The sequence below is a fragment of the Pristis pectinata genome, chromosome 8 (genome assembly GCF_009764475.1).
Source record: "Pristis pectinata isolate sPriPec2 chromosome 8, sPriPec2.1.pri, whole genome shotgun sequence".
NCBI classification, from domain to species: domain Eukaryota; kingdom Metazoa; phylum Chordata; class Chondrichthyes; order Rhinopristiformes; family Pristidae; genus Pristis; species Pristis pectinata.
Window position 1 is genome coordinate 56238541 of NC_067412.1, and position 19823 is coordinate 56258363.

At 40.3% G+C, this 19823-nt stretch overlaps 1 protein-coding gene across 1 annotated transcript in view; it reads left to right on the forward strand.

Annotated features, from left to right (window-relative positions):
• The window catches only part of LOC127573139 (succinate--CoA ligase [ADP-forming] subunit beta, mitochondrial-like), a 79818-nt gene that overhangs the window by 47645 nt on the left and 12350 nt on the right, over positions 1 to 19823 (forward strand). The window contains exons 6-9 of the mRNA XM_052021070.1: positions 2018 to 2156; positions 4884 to 5045; positions 6102 to 6244; positions 16303 to 16423. Of these exons, the coding sequence (XP_051877030.1) occupies positions 2018 to 2156; positions 4884 to 5045; positions 6102 to 6244; positions 16303 to 16423 (565 nt within the window). The remainder of the gene's footprint in view (positions 1 to 2017; positions 2157 to 4883; positions 5046 to 6101; positions 6245 to 16302; positions 16424 to 19823) is intronic.

The window sequence follows — 19823 nt, forward strand, 5'->3', positions numbered from 1 at the left end:
ACAATCCACTTATGGATTTTTGGAATAATCCGGTGGAGTCCACTTTGTCGTTAATCTGTAAAGGGAAACGGGTATTTGTGTGGACGGCCACGATTCGAGTGCCTTTCGGGGTGGCAGATGCTTCGGAAGAAAGTGGTGGAGTAGTCATTGCTGAGTAGACACTGAGGTGTCGTATGGGTTCCATTGTGGAACATTTGGATTTCGTAAATACTCTCTATTTTCTCTATACGTCTTGTCTTCAGTCAACAGTGGTTTTGCAGAAGCCTTTGCTCACGTTTCACCTTACGGCTTGCTGAACCGAACGTTGAGAACTATTCCTGGACTTGGAGTTTGGGAATTTGCCACATGCACACTTCGAGTATAGTTTTTGGGGTTAATGTTTAAGATCTAACATTTTTACTTCTAACATTTTTACTTTTATTTTTCTTATTATCATCAGTAGTTATTAATAAAGTAATTTTAAACACTTATACATGACTCGGAGTGTTTCTTTTGTTGCTGGTTCGTAACAATATAAATGGTCTGGATAAAGGCACTGTAGGTTTGCTTGACAAATTTGCTGAAGACACAAATGTAGATAAATTGTGAAGAGTACATGAGGCGAGAAAAGGATGAATGGGCAAGAATCTAGCAAATTGTATGCAGTGTGGGAAAATGTGAAAATGTTTATTTTTGCAAGAAAATAAAAGAAATAATCTAAGTGGCAAGAGATTGTGGAGTTTTGATCTAAGATGCAGAGTTATGTGAAGTGTGCAAGGACATGATTTACAAAGGGCTAATATGCTGGTACGGCAAGTAATGAGGACAGCTAACAGGATCTTACTGTTTGTGGCTAGGAGATTTCAGTGGAAACTTAAGGCAGTCATGCCTTTGTTAAATAGAGCATTAGTGAGACAACATATGGAATTCTGTGTATAGTATTGGTCTTGTTTACGGAAGGATGTTAATATGTTGGGAGCAATTCAGGGAAAGGTTCAAGGATGGGCAGGTTGTCTTGTGAGTAAAGGTCGGACCAACTAAGCTTGTGCCAACTGCAGTTTAGAAGAGTGAGAGGTGAATTGAATGTTTTGGAGACACACGAGACTGCAGATGCTGGAATCTGGAGCAAACAAACTGCTGGGGGAACTCAGCACGTCAACCAGCATTTGTGGCGGCAAAGGGATAGTTGATGTTTTGAGTCAAGACCCTGCATCAGGACTGCTCTCCCTCATAGACGCCTCTTTCTGGCCTTTTACCCTCTCTTTTGACCTCTTAATTTCCAGTTGCTGACATGATATCAGCCACCTTAACACCTCCACTCCCCAAACCCATTCCAGCCTCACCCACCGTACCCCCCGAATGTTTAGCTCTGTGCTCAGTCCACACTAATCCCAGCCTTATAGTTAGCAGTGATGATACAGGGTCTTGACCTGAAACATCGACTATCCCTTTGCCTTTACAGGTGCTACTTTACCTGCTGAGTTCCGCCATGGCCTCCTAAATGGCCTCCATCTGTGCTGAAGCCAATTTGTGAAGAATATAAACAGCTGAAACAAGATTATGATTGGCACAAAATAGACGTAAAAGAAAATGCATCTTAAAACTTCCTGTGAGAAACGTACTAAGTTTTGATTCTTTTTGTTGAGTGTATGCATGATTGCCAGCAAGTCACTTAGGGAAATCTAATATAAAATCTCCCTCTTCTATGTTCCTCTGGACTCGTTTGTAAAATCAAATCATGCCACAGCAATGTACTGCTGGATTAGTAGTAGAATAATGCTTTTTACTTGGTCTGGGAGTTTAATTCTTTCACTTGGTTCCCATTATTTGTGATAATTAAAAATAATCTCTAACTTTTTATTTATTTTTATAGGTTAACTACAGCCAAGTTATTACAAAATCTTTTAAGTTAGAATACAAAATACCTCCTTAACCAGTTTATGGGCCTTGACTGTTCAATGTTGTTGAAGAGTTTCATTTTTTATCTTTTTTGATTGTAGCCACAGCTTACATGGTTTTATATTTCATTTTATAATAGGTTGCTCAGCAAATGGATTTCCCAGCTGCACTAATAGATGATGCTGCTGATGTCATTGTACGTTTGTATGAACTCTTTTTGAAATATGATGCTACTTTAATTGAAATAAACCCAATGGTGGAAGATTCATCAGGCATGGGTAAGGTAACTCTTAGAATTCTCTCTTCCAGATTTTACTCACATTAAAGAACATTCAAAGTTGCTTACTAAAGAAACAGATTTGTAAAAGTAATTGAACTGTTATGAGTTACAGTTCTGCTCCCAATGTTTTTGGAATTGTGCAGGACATTAAGTAAAACAGAATTCTACACTTAATTTATAAGCTACTGATTTACTTCCAACTTTTTTCAGATTTTATGTAAGGATTTTGGTAGACTAGAAAACATAATTTAGTAAGAAAGTGACTTGTAAATTAGCCTAAGTGGTAGAAAGATATCAGAAGAACATCAAGTCTTTAGTTAAAACTTTTTGGAGCAATGAACACTATGTATCATGCAGAATTATTGCTCATATCCATCTTCAAGCAAGATTATACTTTTGTTGCTATCTCAAATTAAATTGTAAACTATTGTAGAATTACTATTCTCTGATAGATAACATTTTAAAAAAAACAAAAGTAAGGTCCATCACAGCAAAGCCTTATATTCATTGCATATTTATTAAGTCTAAATATAAATGATATCTGTAAAGCAATGAACTGAAATAAAACAGAACAGAAATGGTGTCGACATTCAGCAGCTCAAATGGCATCTGTGGATAGAGAAACAATAAACATTTTAGGTGGAAACCCTTCATCAGAATTTGGAAAAAAAAAATTTGGTTTTAGGTTGGGGAGAGATGGGTCAGACAAAGGAAATATTTCTGATAAGGGTTGCCACTGGGCGAGGACAAGAGTGGAAACAGAAACCACTGAGGGTGAAGAAGGCAAAAGAGACAGATGGAAATCCTGCTGGTGAACGGAGCAATATTTTTTCCAAAGTGGCACTCTTGAAAGAGTGACAGCAGTTAACTCCTGACTGCTACTGTAACTTGATTTAGATAGAACTTTTATGTGCAAATCACTGATTTATTCCTCAGTACGTTATTCTGTTCATTGTTCTGATTCCATTGATTGGAATAAAATTGGTCTGATCTTGGTCATTTGACTATTGTTTGAGAACTTGCAAATTTCATGTAATTTTATCCCTTTCCTAACTTTTTTATTTTCATTTGAGCATCTTTGTTTTTTAAGTTTCTGTAAACTTATCAGGTTAATAGACTTAAAATGCTGGTTACACCCAGCAGCTCACACAGCATCTGAGGAGAGAGAACAAATTGATGCCCCAGGTGAATGCCCTTTTACAAAAAGCTCACAAACTACCATGGCAACTTGACTACATTTCTTTCACCCTGTTTCCTGTAAGGACTCTATTCCATTCTCCGAACTGGGTGACTGGGGTTGGTGGAGGGGAGGGGAGGTGTTCGAAAAAGAAAGGGGTTATCAGGGGGAGAGAGAAAGGAACATGGAATATGGATTACCTGGGGATGAAAAATTCATTGTTTACACCATTGGGTTAGAGTCTATCCATGCAAAATATGAGTTATTGTTCTAGTTTCTGTTGTCCTCACCCTGGCAGTGGAGAAAGCCAAGGAGAGGCAGATCCGTGTGAAAAAGGCAGTTGAAATGGCATGCAACTAGGACCTCCAGATGGCCATAGCGGACAGAACACAAGTGCACCACAAACCCTTGCCTAGTCTGTGCTTGGTTTGTGGAGCAATTTTTATTGACACATCTGAGCCTGCCTGGGATTTCATTTGCTGCTTATTGTTAACATTATGGATTAGCTGTAATAGCACAAAAAAGCTCTGCAAATTGAGAACTCATGCCCTTAAGATTCAATGGAATCATAGTAACAATATGTGAATCAATCATTCTGAAACTAAGAGATGCCTAAATTCCCAAGGGACCAATCCATCAGGAATGTTCTGGTTTTCAGTTCCATCACTGATACCCACTCTCGTTCCCTTGGCACTTTATTAGGCAACTTCAGGGAGTGCTACACTTGTTCTTTAACCCTCGTCACCATTCAGGTGAAGCTGCGATTTACTGTCATTACTAGTTCAGTATTCTGCATTTACAGCTCACACATTCAATGCAGATTAGGTGCCCACTTTGAGAATATTTCTCCTTTTAGGAGAATCTAGCACTAGCAGTCTCTGTTTAAAAGTAAGCAGTCACCTAGTTGAGGCAGATCAGGCAATTTTTTTCTCTGAGGGCCATGATTCTTTGGAACTCTCTTCCTAATACGGTAAGGAAGCTAAATATTTGAATATTTTTAAGGCAGAGGTAGACAGATCCTTGATAAGTGGGGAGCTGAAAGGTTATTGGAAATAAGTGGGAATGCAGAGCTGAGGTTAGTCAGATCGGCGAGGACCTCATTGAATGGTGGTACAGCCTCCAGGGACTCACTCCTGCTAATTTGATGTTTCAGCTTGGAATTCAACAATTTTAGTCTTTGTACCTTACATTTCCAAAAGACCTGGGTTTTTTCAGATATTTATTTCAGATATTTATTCGCCTTCTCCTCCATCTCAACTCCGGTTTGTCATTCACCTTTTTCACCTGATTTCACTTTCTTCCATTAATACTTTTGACAATTAATCTCTCCTGCTTGCCACCCTGTCACAGACTTAATGTTATCTCCTCTGATCTTAAAAGCTTGTCATACCTGCAACTTTTCCCAGTTCTGACAGGATCATGAAACTTCAACCCTGTTCCTCTCTACATTTATTCAGACCAGAATATTTACTACATGTTCTGATTTATTACAAACTTTCAGCGTGTACATTTTGTTTGGATTAGTAAATTTCTTGGTATGTTTTTCAGTTATGTGCATGGATGCAAAGATCACTTTTGATTCTAATGCTGCGTATCGCCAGAAGCAAGTATTTGACTTGCAAGACTGGAGCCAAGAAGATGAAAGAGACCAGGAAGCAGCAAAGGCAGACCTTAACTACATCGGACTAGATGGCAACATTGGCTGTTTGGGTAGGAAAGAATGTGGTTGAAGAGAAATCGGTTCAGATAATTAAGAGACTATATCAGCTCATCCATGCTTGCTTCATCCTATTTTGTTTTATCTTTCCTTCTCTCTTACAGTCACTTTTAATATTCTGTTCACTGGAAGTTGACTTACCAAAGTATCCAGTAACTTATCAAATTGTTCTCATCTGTAAGGCAAGCTTATTTCCATGCACTATTTAATTGTATTGCCTATATAGCCAAGTCTCACCCTTTCTCAGGCTGTCTTGCAACATTTTTCAAAATATAATCATATACTGTTCTGGAATAGGGTATTTGGTTGGTTTTCTCTCCTATCACATCTGTGCTTGGTTCTAACCTGTAATGCCAGGGGCATTGATTCTAAGAGTGACATGACAATGTTGTTGTAAACTGACAGAGAACAAATAATTCAACACAGAGCAGAAATTTTGCATGGGATAGCTCAGCTATCCATAGCCTTTCATATTCAGGCCATTGACCTTACTGGATAATTTTATTTCTATCATGTAATAGTTTCATATAAAATAACAAATGGCTGGGAACCATATGTAATCTACTTCTAACCTTCTCAGGCTAATTCTGCTCTCTACCCTCTCCTACAAGTCATTTGCATTCTGAGCTAACATTTTTGACACATAGTTTCAAGATAACTGCAATTTTTAATTTTCAAGCATATTTTTTCTTTAAAGAATGTCTTAGCATCACTCCAGCAGTTGTTGATCTCTACATTATTTTATGGAAATTTTATCATTTCCCCTCTAAACTGCGTTTGTAACAGTTCTGCATACAAAATGTCTGGTGCCTGTTCTTTTGTGAATTTTTTTTGTTTTCAAATTAAACAATTATTTTCATTCATTCATATCTAATATCATTTGGAAAGTTAATTCTAAGAAAATTTAGAGTTTTGTGCAAAACCATTGAATTTTGTTTTCATTCCTAATGTGATTTGCAAAAAAAATTAAAAGTTCTTATTTTTTTTGTTTTCGTGCCTAAATACTTGTGCAGGTTATTAAATGCTATAATTTGTTTCTGCCTCTTTAGTAAATGGTGCAGGGTTGGCTATGGCAACAATGGATATTATAAAACTTCATGGTGGTACTCCAGCTAACTTCCTAGATGTGGGTGGTGGAGCAACAGCCCAGCAAGTTACGCAAGCCTTCAAGCTTATTACTTCAGACAAAAAGGTAGGCATCAAAGCAAAAATAATATTCAAGTAATCATTGACTTATTTGTCATTTGAAGTTGATTCATGCTGAATTGTAGCATCATAATTTGCTGATGATACTGTTATGGACTCAGTGAAAGTCCCTTTAAGATAGAGAGTGTGTGTGTATGTGTGTGTGGGGCGTGCTTACGTCAATAGAAGATAAAGGACGTAATGACGTTGTTGAAGAAGAAGAAGAAGAAAGAGAGAGAGAGAAGGGAGAGAGACACCAGCCTGCTTGTTTTTCTCTATCGATGGATGAGAAACAATAACTGTGTTTACCACTGAAATCCATGTATGGAAGTTGGAAGTAATCCGGTGGAGTTCACTTTGTTGCTGACCTGTAGAAGGAAACAGGTATTTGTGTGTGGACGACCACGGTTCGGATGCTTTTCGGGGTGAGGAAGTCACTACCGAGTAAACACTGAAGTGTCGTTTGGGTTCCATTGTGGAACATTTGGATTTCGTATGTACTCTCTCTATGTTTTTCTACATCTACATCTTATCTTCAGACAACGGTGGTTGTTGAAGAAGCCCTTGCTCATGTTTCACCTTATGGCTTGCGGAACTGAACTTTAAGAACCATTCAGGAACTGGGAGTTTTGGACTTTGTCACACACACACACGAAGAGTTTAGTTTTGGGGTTAACGTTCGAGGTTTAACATTCTTGAATTCTAACATACTAACATTTTTTTTTAACTTTTATTTTACGTATTACCATAAGTAGTGATTAATAAAATAGTTTTTAACACTGAATCATGCTCAGTGTGTTTCTTTTGTTGCTGGTTCGTGACAATACAACAGTGGTAGGCCTCATCAGCAGGAACAATGAAACAGCTTACAGAGAGGAGGTGGAGAGGCTGGTGGACTGGTGCTCAGTCAACAATCTCTCCTTGAACGTGAACAAAACAAGGGAGATGATTGTCAACTTTAGAAAGTCCCAAGCTGACCACTCACCCCTGTGCATCAATGGCACCATTGTACAGAGAGTCAGCTGCTATAAATTCTTGGGAATACACATGGCAGACGACCTGTCCTGGTCAACCAACACCTCCTCCCTCACCAAGAAGGCACAGCAGCATCTCCATTTCCTACGGCAGCTGAAGAGAGCAAACCTGCCCTCCTCCACCCTCACCACATTCTACAGGGGTACCATTGAGAGTGTCCTGACCAGCTGCATCTCTGCCAGGTACGGTAACTGTACCAGCTTAGACTGCAAGACTCTGCAGAGAATTGTGAGCACAGCTGGAAAGATCATTGGAATACCTCTTCCCTCTATCCTGGACATCTACAACACACGATGCACCTGCAAGGTCTGCAGAATCATAGATGACCCCTATCATCCCTCCCACAACCTATTTGTCCCACTGCCATTTGGCAAGCGGTACCGAAGCATCCGGGCCAGAACTACTAGACTGTACAACAATTTTTTTTCCCTAAGCTGTCAGGCTCCTGAATACCCTGGAGGCAGTCTCAGACAAATGCCATGTCAAAAGTCCTGGTTTGTACAACGGCGCATAAGAACTTTGGCTGATGCTGAACATGTTTATACACTTGGTGCAATGCACTGAGTTCTGTATTTTCTTTGTCCAACTCGGTTTTGCACTAACTTTGCACTAATTTTGTATCCTGTATATACCATTTTTTGGCACTATTTGTGCTTGCACGGTTTTTCTGTCTGTGTTTATTCTATGTCCTCTGTTCTATGTATATCCTCTGTTGTGAGAGTCTGGGGGAAACGACATTTCATTCCTCCATGTGTTTTACAGCAGATGGGTGAATGACAATAAAGTGTAACTTGAACTTGAATATGCCCCTCGGTAACTTATTTGACATCACAAGGAAGTACACGTAAATGTATGCCCACGTGATATACACGTAAATGTGTGCCTACTGATTTGTGGACTCTTTAAAGCAGGAATTCCTGACCAGATTTTCAGAGAGGGCAGTCTTGACTGATATATTTTTCTCCCTTGGGTGCAGTAAAGAAACAAATTGTAATGACCTTATCTCTGCCTCCAGATACCGTCAATAAACTCATTGCTGTTCAGGAATTTGTGGGCATTTTATTGGGCATCGTAATAAGTGTGAAGTGTATTTGCACATTGCTTGTGGCAGTTATGATCTGTAGAGGAACTAATTTTCTGATTTGACAAAGGAGAATACATAAATATTGTTTCTGATGTGGCTAATGAATGTGAGTCAGTTGAGATTTATTCTCCTGAGCAGGGATATGATGCAGTTAATCCAAAGCCTGGACAAATGGTTCGGAGATATGAGTTCAAATCTCACCATGGAAATTAAACTCCGTTAATTAAAATAAGTTGGAATTTTTTTTTAAAAAGCCTCAGTCAAGGTTACCATGAAATCACCGGGTTGTTCAGATAAACACAACCCGTCCACTAATGTCTTTCAGGTGAAGAACTCCACCTATCAGTCTGGATGTGGATCTAGATCCATGGCAATGAACTTAACACTCCAAAATTATCTTGATCTTAACAGCTGCACTTTGACTTCAACAGTTGCACTGTAACCTCAACAACAACACTTACTGCAGTTACTGGGTCATGGTTCTTATTTACCAGAGGTCTTATTTTAATCAATTACTCATTATTTCAAATTACCTCAGCAGGTAGAACTTATGCTCAGGAACAATGTGATTTCACTGTATATTTAAGGTGAGAAATCTTTTTAGATAGAAAACTAGGGCAAAAACTGTTCTTATTAGCCATTGGATCAAGGACCAGGAGTATAGATTTAAAGTTTTGGATTCAAGAGGAACATGAAGAAAAACGCTCAATGTAGAAAAGTTATGATCTGGAAGTCACTGCCTCACTGGGCAAAGATTTCACATGGAATTCCAGTGGGTTAAACTTCAGGTTAGCATGCTCTAATTGAATTCTGAATAAGCTTGTTGGTCTCAAATATCTTACTTCTGTTTATGGTTCTTAAGTTTAAACAAGAGCAATGATTAACTTGTCAAACTTCAATTATTTCCTGATATTTTTTTCCATGAACAACTTGCAGGGTGACTGTTTCACTTGGTTGCTTTCATTGGTATTCATGATACCAGGGTTCCTAATTATAAGCCTGAAATTAAATTTGATCAACTTAAATTTAATTTAATTCCCATGGCGAGCCTGCTGACAAAGATAGGAGATTCATTGGAAACCAATAATTTATTCAGGCTTTGAATGTGTTTAAGGTTGTAAAATATTATTGATAGATACTTACCAGTCATGAAGAAAATCTTTTAAGGGATGATCTCTCCCATGATTGAGCAGCTGGAAAATGACTGATAGGCTGTCTTGAAAATATGATGTGATAATTTTGTGCAAAGTTCAAGTATCATTTTAAAAAATTCTAGTGATCAGAGTCAAACTTAAACAGGAGTTGGAAAAATGCTAAAGTATTGAAAGAAAACTTTAAATTTTTAATTAAACTTTATCAGTTTAGCGATGCAGTCCTTCTCAAGTAGGCAGGCAATGATGGTTCTTAACTGATATGACGATATGATTTTTCTCTTTGAAGGTCATGATGACCAAGTAAAGAGCATTATTGATGGTCAGTTGTAAACTGGACACCTCTCTGTCCTCTTGAAATGATGCATAGTCTGCCCATTTATTGCTGCACTTTGCTTTTTCTCCACATGTGCAGACCATCCATTTGTGTGACTGTAAAGACATTGCATAAGAGCAAATTGTTAACCCTTAAGTATAGTAAAGTTAACAAAAATCTTCATGAAATAAAATTGTAACTAATCTGAAAGGTTTCTTGACTATTCGGTGCAGCCTTTTATTAAAGGTGGTATAGACTGGCAAGAGCTCATTGCAGGACAGAACAAAGGGAGGGAGAATCAAAAGTAACAATTCAGTTCATAGTTATCCATACAGAAATCCCTTAATAACAACAGCATTTATTAATATGGCATCATTAATGTAAAATATCCCAAGGCACTTCATTGTAGCTTTATCAAATACAATTTGATAACACGCCACATAACAAGATATTAATTGATGAAAGAAAGCTTCAAGGGTCATCATAAGTGAGGAAAGAGAAGAGAAGTTAGAGTAGGAAATTCCAGATCTCAAGGCCTTGATTGCTTAAAACATGGGTACCAAAGATGTAGCCATTGGAGAATGATCAAGGTAGAAATTCACTGCTGTAATTGGAGGAAATCGGTTTTCTTAGGTTGTGTGGCTGGAAAAGATTAACAGTAGCAAGAGGTAAGGTCTTGGGAGGAAAAACAAAGATGAAAATTTTGAGTTAGCATACCCAGCGGAGATGGGTGAATAATGCTTAATACAGTTTAGAAGATGGGCAACAGAGTTTTGGATGACCTCAGGTTTATAGAGAGTAGAATGTGGGAATAGTCAAGTCTGAGGATTGTCTTCATAAGTAGTCTCCTATGAAGGACATGGGTAACTTTTACTCGAACAAAAAAACAGAATGCTGGAGGATGTCAGTGGGTCAGGCAGCATCTGTGGAGGCAAAAGGTACAAGTCAACTTTTCAGGTCGAGAGTCTGCATCAGGACTGAGAGAAAAGAGGAAAGATTGCCAATATATAGCAGTATGAGGGAGGGGTGGGATAGAGGCAGTAGGTAATAGGTGGAACCAGATGAATGGGCGTTATAATGGGCAGATAGAACTGGGAGGATATGGGAAAGGTGAACAAAGGGGGTAGAAACCCAGGCGGACAGGTGAGTGCATGTAGGAAGAGAACATCACGGGTGTGGGTTGCCTTAAACTGGAAAACTCAGTGTTCATGCTGTTGGGTTATCGGCAGAATATGAGCAAATGCAAAAACAACAGAGTAGTTGTTATGGGTGACTTAAATTCCCCCAATATTGTTTGGGACTTCCTTGGTGGCAAGGGCTTAGATGGGGCAGAATTTGTTAAGTATATCCAGAAGGATTTCTTGAAATAATATGTAGATAGACCAACTAGGGAAGGGGCTCTACTGGACCTTATAAGGGGGAATCTGCCTGGCCAGGTGATCGAAGTTTCAGTGAAGGAGCATTTTGGGAACAGTGATCATAATTTTGTAAGTTTTAAGATAGTTTAGGCTACGATAGTTTCAGATGAAAGTGCTAAATTTCAGGATCCAAGAGGTAGTGCTGGAGGATTCGAAGGGTCCAAGAGGTAGTGCTGGAGGAGCCTCTGCCCTTGAGATTGTCCAACGGGTCTGAGATTCTTGCTCCCTGTATGAATGAGAGTGAGGACTGTTGGAAGGATGAGTAACCAAATCGTGGTTCCGGGAGCAATTCAAGCAGAGGAGAGAAGAGAAATGTTGTCATAATTGGGGAGAGCATAGTCAGGAGAATAGCCACAATTCTCTGTCACAAGGATCGAGAGACTCGAAGCCTGTGTTCCCTGACTGTTGCCTGGGTTTGGAACATCTCATCTGACCTGCAGAGGAATTTGGAATGGGAGGGGAAAGATCCAGTTATTGTGGTCCATGTGGGTACCAACGACATAGGTAGAACAAGGAACAAGGTTCTGCTGAGGGATTTTGAGCAGCTAGGGACTAAATTAAAAAGCAGAACCAAAAAGGTAATAATCTCCAGATTGTTACTTGAGCCACGTGCAAAATGGCACAGGGTCAATAAGATCAGAGAGTTAAATGTGTGGCTCAAAGATTGGTGTGGGAGAAGTGGGTTTGAATTTGTGGGACATTGGCGCCTGTATTGGAGAAGGAGGAAGCTGTTCTGATGGGATAGGCTCCACCTGAGCCACACTGGGACCAGGGTCCTGGGGAATCGCATAACTAGGTCTGTGGATCGGGCTTTAAACTAAATAGTAGGGGTGTGAGTTCAACAGATTGGAAAAATATGGATAAAGTAAAAGGGAAGGAGAGTGCAGGAGAGGTTACTGAAGTCTCCAGAACAAAGAATAAGACAGGAAGTTTAGAAAGGGATAAGAATTTAACTTTGAGACAACATGGAGACAAATTTGAGAAGGGTGGTGAATTCAGGACAGGAGGTGTTATATTTGAAGGCACACAGTGTAGAAAATAAGGTAGATTAGCTCCTAGCGCAGTTAGAAATTAGCAGATACAGTATGATCTGGGCATCACAGAGTCGTGGTTGAAAGAAGATCACAGCTGCGAGCTAAACATCCAAGGATACACCTCCTATCAAAAAGACAGGCAGGTGGGCAGAGGGGGTGGGGTGGCTCTGTCAGTAAAAAATGAAATCAAATCCTTAGCAAGAAGTGACTAGGATCAGAAGATGTAGAATCTTTGTGGGTAGAGTTAAGAAACTGCAAGGGTAAAAAGACCCTGTTGGGAATTATATACAGGCCTCAGAATAGTAGCCAGGATGTGGGGTACAAGTTACAACAGGAGATAGAACAGGCACGTAAAAAGTGCAATGTTGGTGGTCATGGGAGATTTCAATTTGCAGGTAGATTGGGAAGATCAGATCGGTACTGGATCCTAAGAGAACGAATTTGTAGAATGCCTACAAGATGGCTTTTTAGAGCAGCTTGTGGTCAAGCCCACTCGGGAAAAGGCAATTCTGGATTTGGTGTTGTGCAATGAACCAGATTTGATTAGAGAGCTTTAAGGTAAAGGAACCCTTAGAAGGCAGTGATCATAATATGATAGAATTCATCCTCAGTTTGAGAGGGAGAAGCTAAAATAGGATGTATCAGTATTATAGTTGAGTAAAGGTAAGTACAGAGGCGTAAGAGAGCAGCTGACTCTCTCAGACAAAGGAGAGTCAGACAAAGGAAAGTTGGTCTGTAAATCCATTGTTTACTTGGATTTTCAGAGGCCTTTGACAAGGTGCCACATGTTAGGCTGCTAGAAAAGGTAGGAGCCCATGGTATTACAGGAAAGATACCAGCATGGATAGAAGGTTGGCTGACTGGTAGAAGGCAAAGAGTGGGAATAAAGGGGGCCTTTTCTGGTTGGCTGCTGGTAACTAATGGTGTTCCACAGGGGTCGATGTTTGGTCCGCTACTCTTCACATTGTAAATGATCTGGATGATGGAATTGATGGCTTTGTGGCCAAGTTTGTGGATGATACAAAGACAGGTGGAGAGGCAGGTAGTGTTGAGGAAGCAGGGAGTCTTCAGAAGGACTTGGGCAGGTTGGGATAATGGGCAAAGAAGTGGCAGATGGAATACAGTGTAGGGAAGTGTATGGTCATGCACTTTGGTAGAAGGAATAAAGGCATAGACTATTTTCTAAATGGGGAGCGAATTCAGAAATCTGAGGTGCAAAGGGACTTAAGAGTCCTAGTGCAAGATTCCCTGAAGGTTAACTTGCAGGTTGAGTCAGTAGTAAGGAAGGCAAATGCAATGTTAGCATTCATTGCGAGAGGACTAGAATATAAAAACAAGATGTAATGCTGAAGCTTTATAGGGCATTGGTCAGACCACATTTGGAGTATTGTGAGCAGTTTTGGGCCCCATATCTAAGGAAGGATGTGTTGACGTTGGAGAGGGTCCAGAGGAGGTTTACAAGAATGATCCCAAGAATGAAAAGGTTAACATTTGAGGAACATTTGATAGCTCTTAGGCCTGTACTCGTTGGGGTTCAGAAGGACGGGGGTGGGGTGGGGAATCTCATTGAAACCTACCGAATATTGAAAGGCCTGGACAGAGTGGATGTGGAGAGGGTGTTTCCAATGATGGAAGAGTCTAGGACCAGAGGGCACAACCTCAGAATAGAAGAGCATCCTTTTAGAACAGTTCAGGAGGAATTTGTGGAATTCATTGCCACAGACAGCTGTGGAGGCCAAGTCATTGGGTATATTTAAAGCAGAAATTGATAGGTTCTTGATTAGTAAGTTCTTGAAATCGGGCAAGGACTGAGGAATCTCAAGGAAGCAGGAATTAAGAGGTGTAAAGGGCCCATGAAATGTCCTTGGTAAACTAGATTAAGGAGAATCTCAAGGTATTTTATGCATGTATTAAAAGCAAGGGGATAGCTAGGGAATGGGGAGATCTACTTAAGGCCAAATGAGGGAATTTATTCATGGAGCCAGAGGAAGTGGGTGAAGTCCTAAATGAGTATTTCACATCGGTATTCACTAAGGAGAAGGAACTGGATGATGATGAGATCAGGGAAGGGTATGTTGATGTTCTAGGCCAAGTCAATATTGAGAAGGAGGAGGTGTTGTGTATCTTGAAAAACATTTATGGTGGATAAGTCTCCAGGGTCTTATGGAATCTCCCAGGATGCTAAAGGAGGAGATTCCCATGGCCTTGATTGAGATCATTGTATCCTCTTTAGCCATAGGCAAGATCCCAGAAGACGAATAGCCAATGTTTTTTTTTAAGAATCGTAACAGAAACAATCCAGTAAATTGCTGGTGAGCCTTATACTGTATCAGTGGTATGGAAATTACTGAAGAAGATTCTTAGAGACAGGATTTACTCGCATTTGGAAAAGAATGGGCTTGTCAGGGATAGTCAGCATGACTTTGTGCTGGGGAGGTCCTGTCTCACAAATTTGATTGGGTTTATTTGAGGAAGTGACGAAGATAGTTGAGAGTAGGGCAGTGGATGTTGTGTACATGGACAAGGTCCTTCTTAGGAGGCTTGCCCAGAAGAGCAAGTGAGTTGTTAAATAAGGATGCAAGATTGACTTGGAAATAGAAGACAGAGGGTAGTGGTGGGGAGATGTTATTCTGATTGGAGGTCTGTGACCAATGGTGTTCTGCAAGGATCAGTGCTGGGATCTCTGTTTGTAAATGAAATGGATGAAAATGTAGGTGGGTTGATTAGTAAGTTGGTAGAGTTGCAGATAGAGAGGAAAGTTGTCAGAAGGATAATGCAGATATGGATCAGCTGGAAATTTGGGTGGAGAAATGGCAGGTAGAGTTTAATCGGACAAATTTGTGGTGTTGCATTTGGGAGGCCAAGTGCAAGAAGGAAGTATATAGTAAATGGCAGGAGCATTGATGCATAGAGGGATCTTGGGGTGCAAGCCCATAGCTCCTGAAAGTGGGAACATAAATGGATAAGGTAGTCAAGGCCTCGTATGGCATGCTTACCTTTATTGGTCAGGACATTGAGTATAAAAGTTGGGAAGTGACGTTGCAACTGTATAAAACTTTTGTTTAGTCCACATTTGAAGTATATTGTACAGGTCTGGTCACCACACTATAAGAATGATGTGGAGGCTTTGCAGAGGCTGCAGAACAGAACAGGATGTTGCCTGGATTAGAGAGTATTAGCTGTAAGAGCTGTTTGGACAAACTTAGATTGTTTCCTATAGAGCATCATAGACTGAAGGGGTGACCAGATAGAAGTATATAAAATTATGAGAGGCATAGATAGGGACAATAGGCAGAGTCTTTTTCTCAGGTTGGAAATGTTAAATACTAGTGGGCATAGGTTCAAATTGAGAGCGGATAAGTTTAAAGGAGATGTGCAACACGAGTTTATTCTTACACAGCGAGTGTTGGGTGCCTGGAATACCCTGCCAGGGAGGTGATAAAAGCAGATATGATAGTGACATTTAAGAGGCCTTAAGAAACAGGGAGAGGATGGAGGGATACAGACCATGTGCAGGCAGCTGGGATTAGTTAAATTGGCATCATAGTTGGTGGAGACATAATGGGCTGAAGGACCTTTTCCTGTGCTGTACTCTTCTATCTTCTAGTAAATGTTGTATTTCTGTTATACTGAAGTTATTTTAATAGTTTTAGATTGTTTTCTTGAATAATTCAGCCATCACAATTCAATAGACATGCATATAATGCCAAAAAAGCATGAATTTTGGTTGTCCATCAAACTGTTGAACAACAACTGATTTCAGGTTGCTGTGGTTGTGCCAGCAAATTCCCAGTTTTAATTTGAATAAAATCATGTTTTATTCTATAAAGACACTGTAGGATATCTTTATAGTATCATGTTAGTGAGATATGTTCATACCTTATATTAATAAGGAAGCTACCTCTTGTTTTCTTCTGTAGATTGTATTGTGGAATTGTTTTACCTGGCATTGTAAATCGTAGTTTACTATGATTCTTCTTTTGAATAACACTTGTAGATAATATCTCTATATTTGTTTGCCTTATAGGTTCAGGCAATTCTGGTTAATATATTTGGTGGGATTATGCGTTGTGACATAATTGCTCAAGGAATCATTACTGCTGTTTCAGATCTACACTTAAAAATTCCCATCGTTGTTCGACTGCAAGGTGAGAACGTTTAAACTTACACACACATATTTCAAGCCTTGACCAAACATTGCTGTTTTAAATAATTAGCATTTTTAATCTTGCACACTCAGCATAGAGTTGCTACACTAGACAATCGGGAACTAGTTGACAAGGAGAGTGATATTAGAGTTATACAACACAGAACTCATCCATACCAATCAAGGTGCCTACCTACGCTAATCCCATCGACCTGCATTTGGCCCATATCCGTCTACAGCTTTCCTATCCACATCCCTGTTCAAATGTCTTTTAAATGTTGTAATTGTACTTGCCTCTATGACTTCCTTTGGCAGTTCATTCAATATACCCACCACCCTCTGTGTGGAATAACTTGCCCCTCAGATCCCCATTAAACCTTTCCCCTCTCACATTAAACCTATGCCCTCTAGTTTTTGATTCCCCTACACTGGGAAGAAGACTGAGACAATTCACCTTATCCATGCCCCTCAAGCTTTTGTATATTTCCTACGCTCTAGGGAAAACAGCCCTGGCCTACCAATCTCTCCTTGTAACTCAAGGCCTCCAGTCCCAGCAACATCCTTGTGAATCTTTTCTGCACTCTATCTAGCTAATAATATCCTTCCTATAGCTGGGCGACCAGAAGTGCAATCAATACCCCAAGTGCAATCTCACCTATGTCTTGTATAGCTGTGACATGACACCCTGTCTCTTGTACTCAATGCCCTGACTGATGAAGGCAAGCATGGCAAGGGTTTTCATCACCACCTTGCCAACCTGTGTTGCCACTTTCAGGGATCCATGTATTTGTAACCCCTGGTCTCTCTTTTCTGCAATGCTCTCTGGGGCCCTGCCATTTACTATGTATATCCTGTGCTGGGTTAACTTCCCAAAATGCATCGCTTTGCACTTCTCCAAGTTAAATTTCGTCAGTCCTTTATTTGCCCACTTTCCCAGCTGACCTGGATCCTGATAACCTTTACTCTCCACTAAAACACCAATTTTGATGTCAACCACAATGTTACTAATCATGTGGCCTACATTCTCATCCAAATAGTTAATGTAGATGACAAACAAACAGTGGTACATTACTGGTTACAGGTCTCCAGTCTGAAAAACCAATGGTCCATTATCACCTTCTGACTCCTTCCACCAATCTGATTGGCTGACTCACCCTGGATCCCATTTGACCTAACCTTCTGAACCAGCCTCCCATGCTGGGACCTTGTCAAAGGCCTTGCTAAAGTCCATGTCGACGATGTCTACCATCCTGCCCTTGTCACCTCTTCAAAAAAGTTTGTGAGACATGATTTCCCATGCACAAAACGGACTGTCCCCAAACAGTCCTTGCCTTCCCAAATGCAGATATATCCTGTTACTCACAAACCCCTCCAGTAACTTTCCCATCACTGATACTTGACTCACTGGCCTGTAGTTCCTGACCTGTGCTTGCAGCCCTTCTTAAATAAAGGCACAACATGAGCCACTCTCTAGTCTTCCAATATTTCACACATGGTTTCCAAAGATATAAATATCTCTGACGGGGCACCAGCAATTTCTTCCCTGGCTTCCCACGATGTCCTAGGCCCAGGGGATTTATCCACCTTCAAGTGCTTTATGACTCCCAGCACCACCTACTTTGCAATGTGGCTATATTTCAAGACATCACTCTTCTCTTCCCTGAACTCCCTAGCTTCCATGACCTTCTGTATGGTAAATAGAGATGAGACGTTTTGGAACATAGAACAGTGCAGCACAGGAACAGGCTCCTTGGTCCACCATGTCTGTGCCGACCATGCCAATTTAACTAGTTACAACTGCCTACACGTAGTCCATATCCCCCTTTTCCCTGCTTGTTCAAGTGCCTGTCCAAATCCTCTTAAATATTACTGTCATATATGTTTCAACCAACTCCACTGACAACACTTTCCAGGCATCTACCACTTTCTGTGTTTAAAAAAAAATTGCCTTGTAAAACTACTTTAATCCTTCTCCCTTTCACCCCAAAGCGGTGGCCTCTAGTATTTGACATTTCCACCCTGAGAAAAGGACTCTGACTGTTTACCTTATCTATTGCCTCTCATAATTTTATATGCTTGTATTAGGTTCCCATCAGCCTCCACCACCTCTGAGAAAACAATCCAAGTTTGTCCAACTTCTCCTTGTAGCTAATCAATCTAGGCAACATCCTGGTAAACCTCTTCTACAGCCTATCCTAAGTCTTCACGTCCTGTAGTGTGGTGGCTAGATTTGCACACATTGCTTCAAATGTGGATTAACTAACATTTCGTACAACTGCAACATGACTTCCCAACTTTTACACTCAATGCTCTGACCAGTGAAGGCAAGCATGCCATATGCCTCCTTTATCACCTTATCCACTTGTCTTGCCAGTTTCAGGAAGCTATGGACTTGGACCCCAAGATCACTCTATACATCAATGCTTCCAAGGGTCCTACCATTTACTATATATTTGCCTCTTGCATTTGACCTCCAAAAATTCAACACCTCACGTTTGTCCAGTTCAAACTTCATCTGCCATTTCTCTGCCTAAATTTCCAATTGATATATAGCCACTGTCATTTGATAACTTTCCTCCCGATCCACAGCCCCATCAACTTTTGTATCATCTGCAAACTTACTAATCAGTCCACCTACATTTTCATACAAATTACTTATATATATATATATATATATATATATATATATATAATATATATATATATGTCAAAACAATAGAGGTCTCAGCACTGGTCCTTGTCGAACACCACTTGTCACAGACCTCCAGTCAGAGAAATACCCACCACCACTACCCTTTTTGTTCCTCTGACCAAGCCAGGTTTGTATCCATTTTACCAACTCACCATGTGACTTAATCTTCTGGACCAGCCTACCATGATGGAACTTGACAAATGCTTTATTGAAGTCCATGTTGAAAACATCCACTGTCCTACTCTCATCAATCATCTTCATCACCTCCTCAAAAAAAACTTGATCAAATTTGTGAGACAGAACATTCCCTGCACGAAACCATGCTGACTTTCCCGAACAAATCCATGCTTTTCCAAATGTGAGTACATCTGTCCCTACGAATTTTCTCCAGTAATTTCCCTACCACTGATCTAAGGCTCACCAGTCTATAATTTCTTGGATTATCACCATTGCACTTCTTGAACAAAGGAACAACATTAGCTATTCTCCAGTCGTCCGGGACCTCACCTGTGGCTAAAGAGGATATAAAGATCTCTGTCAAGGCCCAGCAATCTCCTCCCAGTCCACATGAAGGGTCTTGACCTGTGATGTCCACTGTCCAATTCCCTCCACAGATGCTGCCTGACCTGCTGAGTTCCTCCAGCAGTTTGTTTTTTGAATTCCAGATTCCAGCATTTGCAGCCTCTTGTGCTTTCCTTAGTATCCTGGA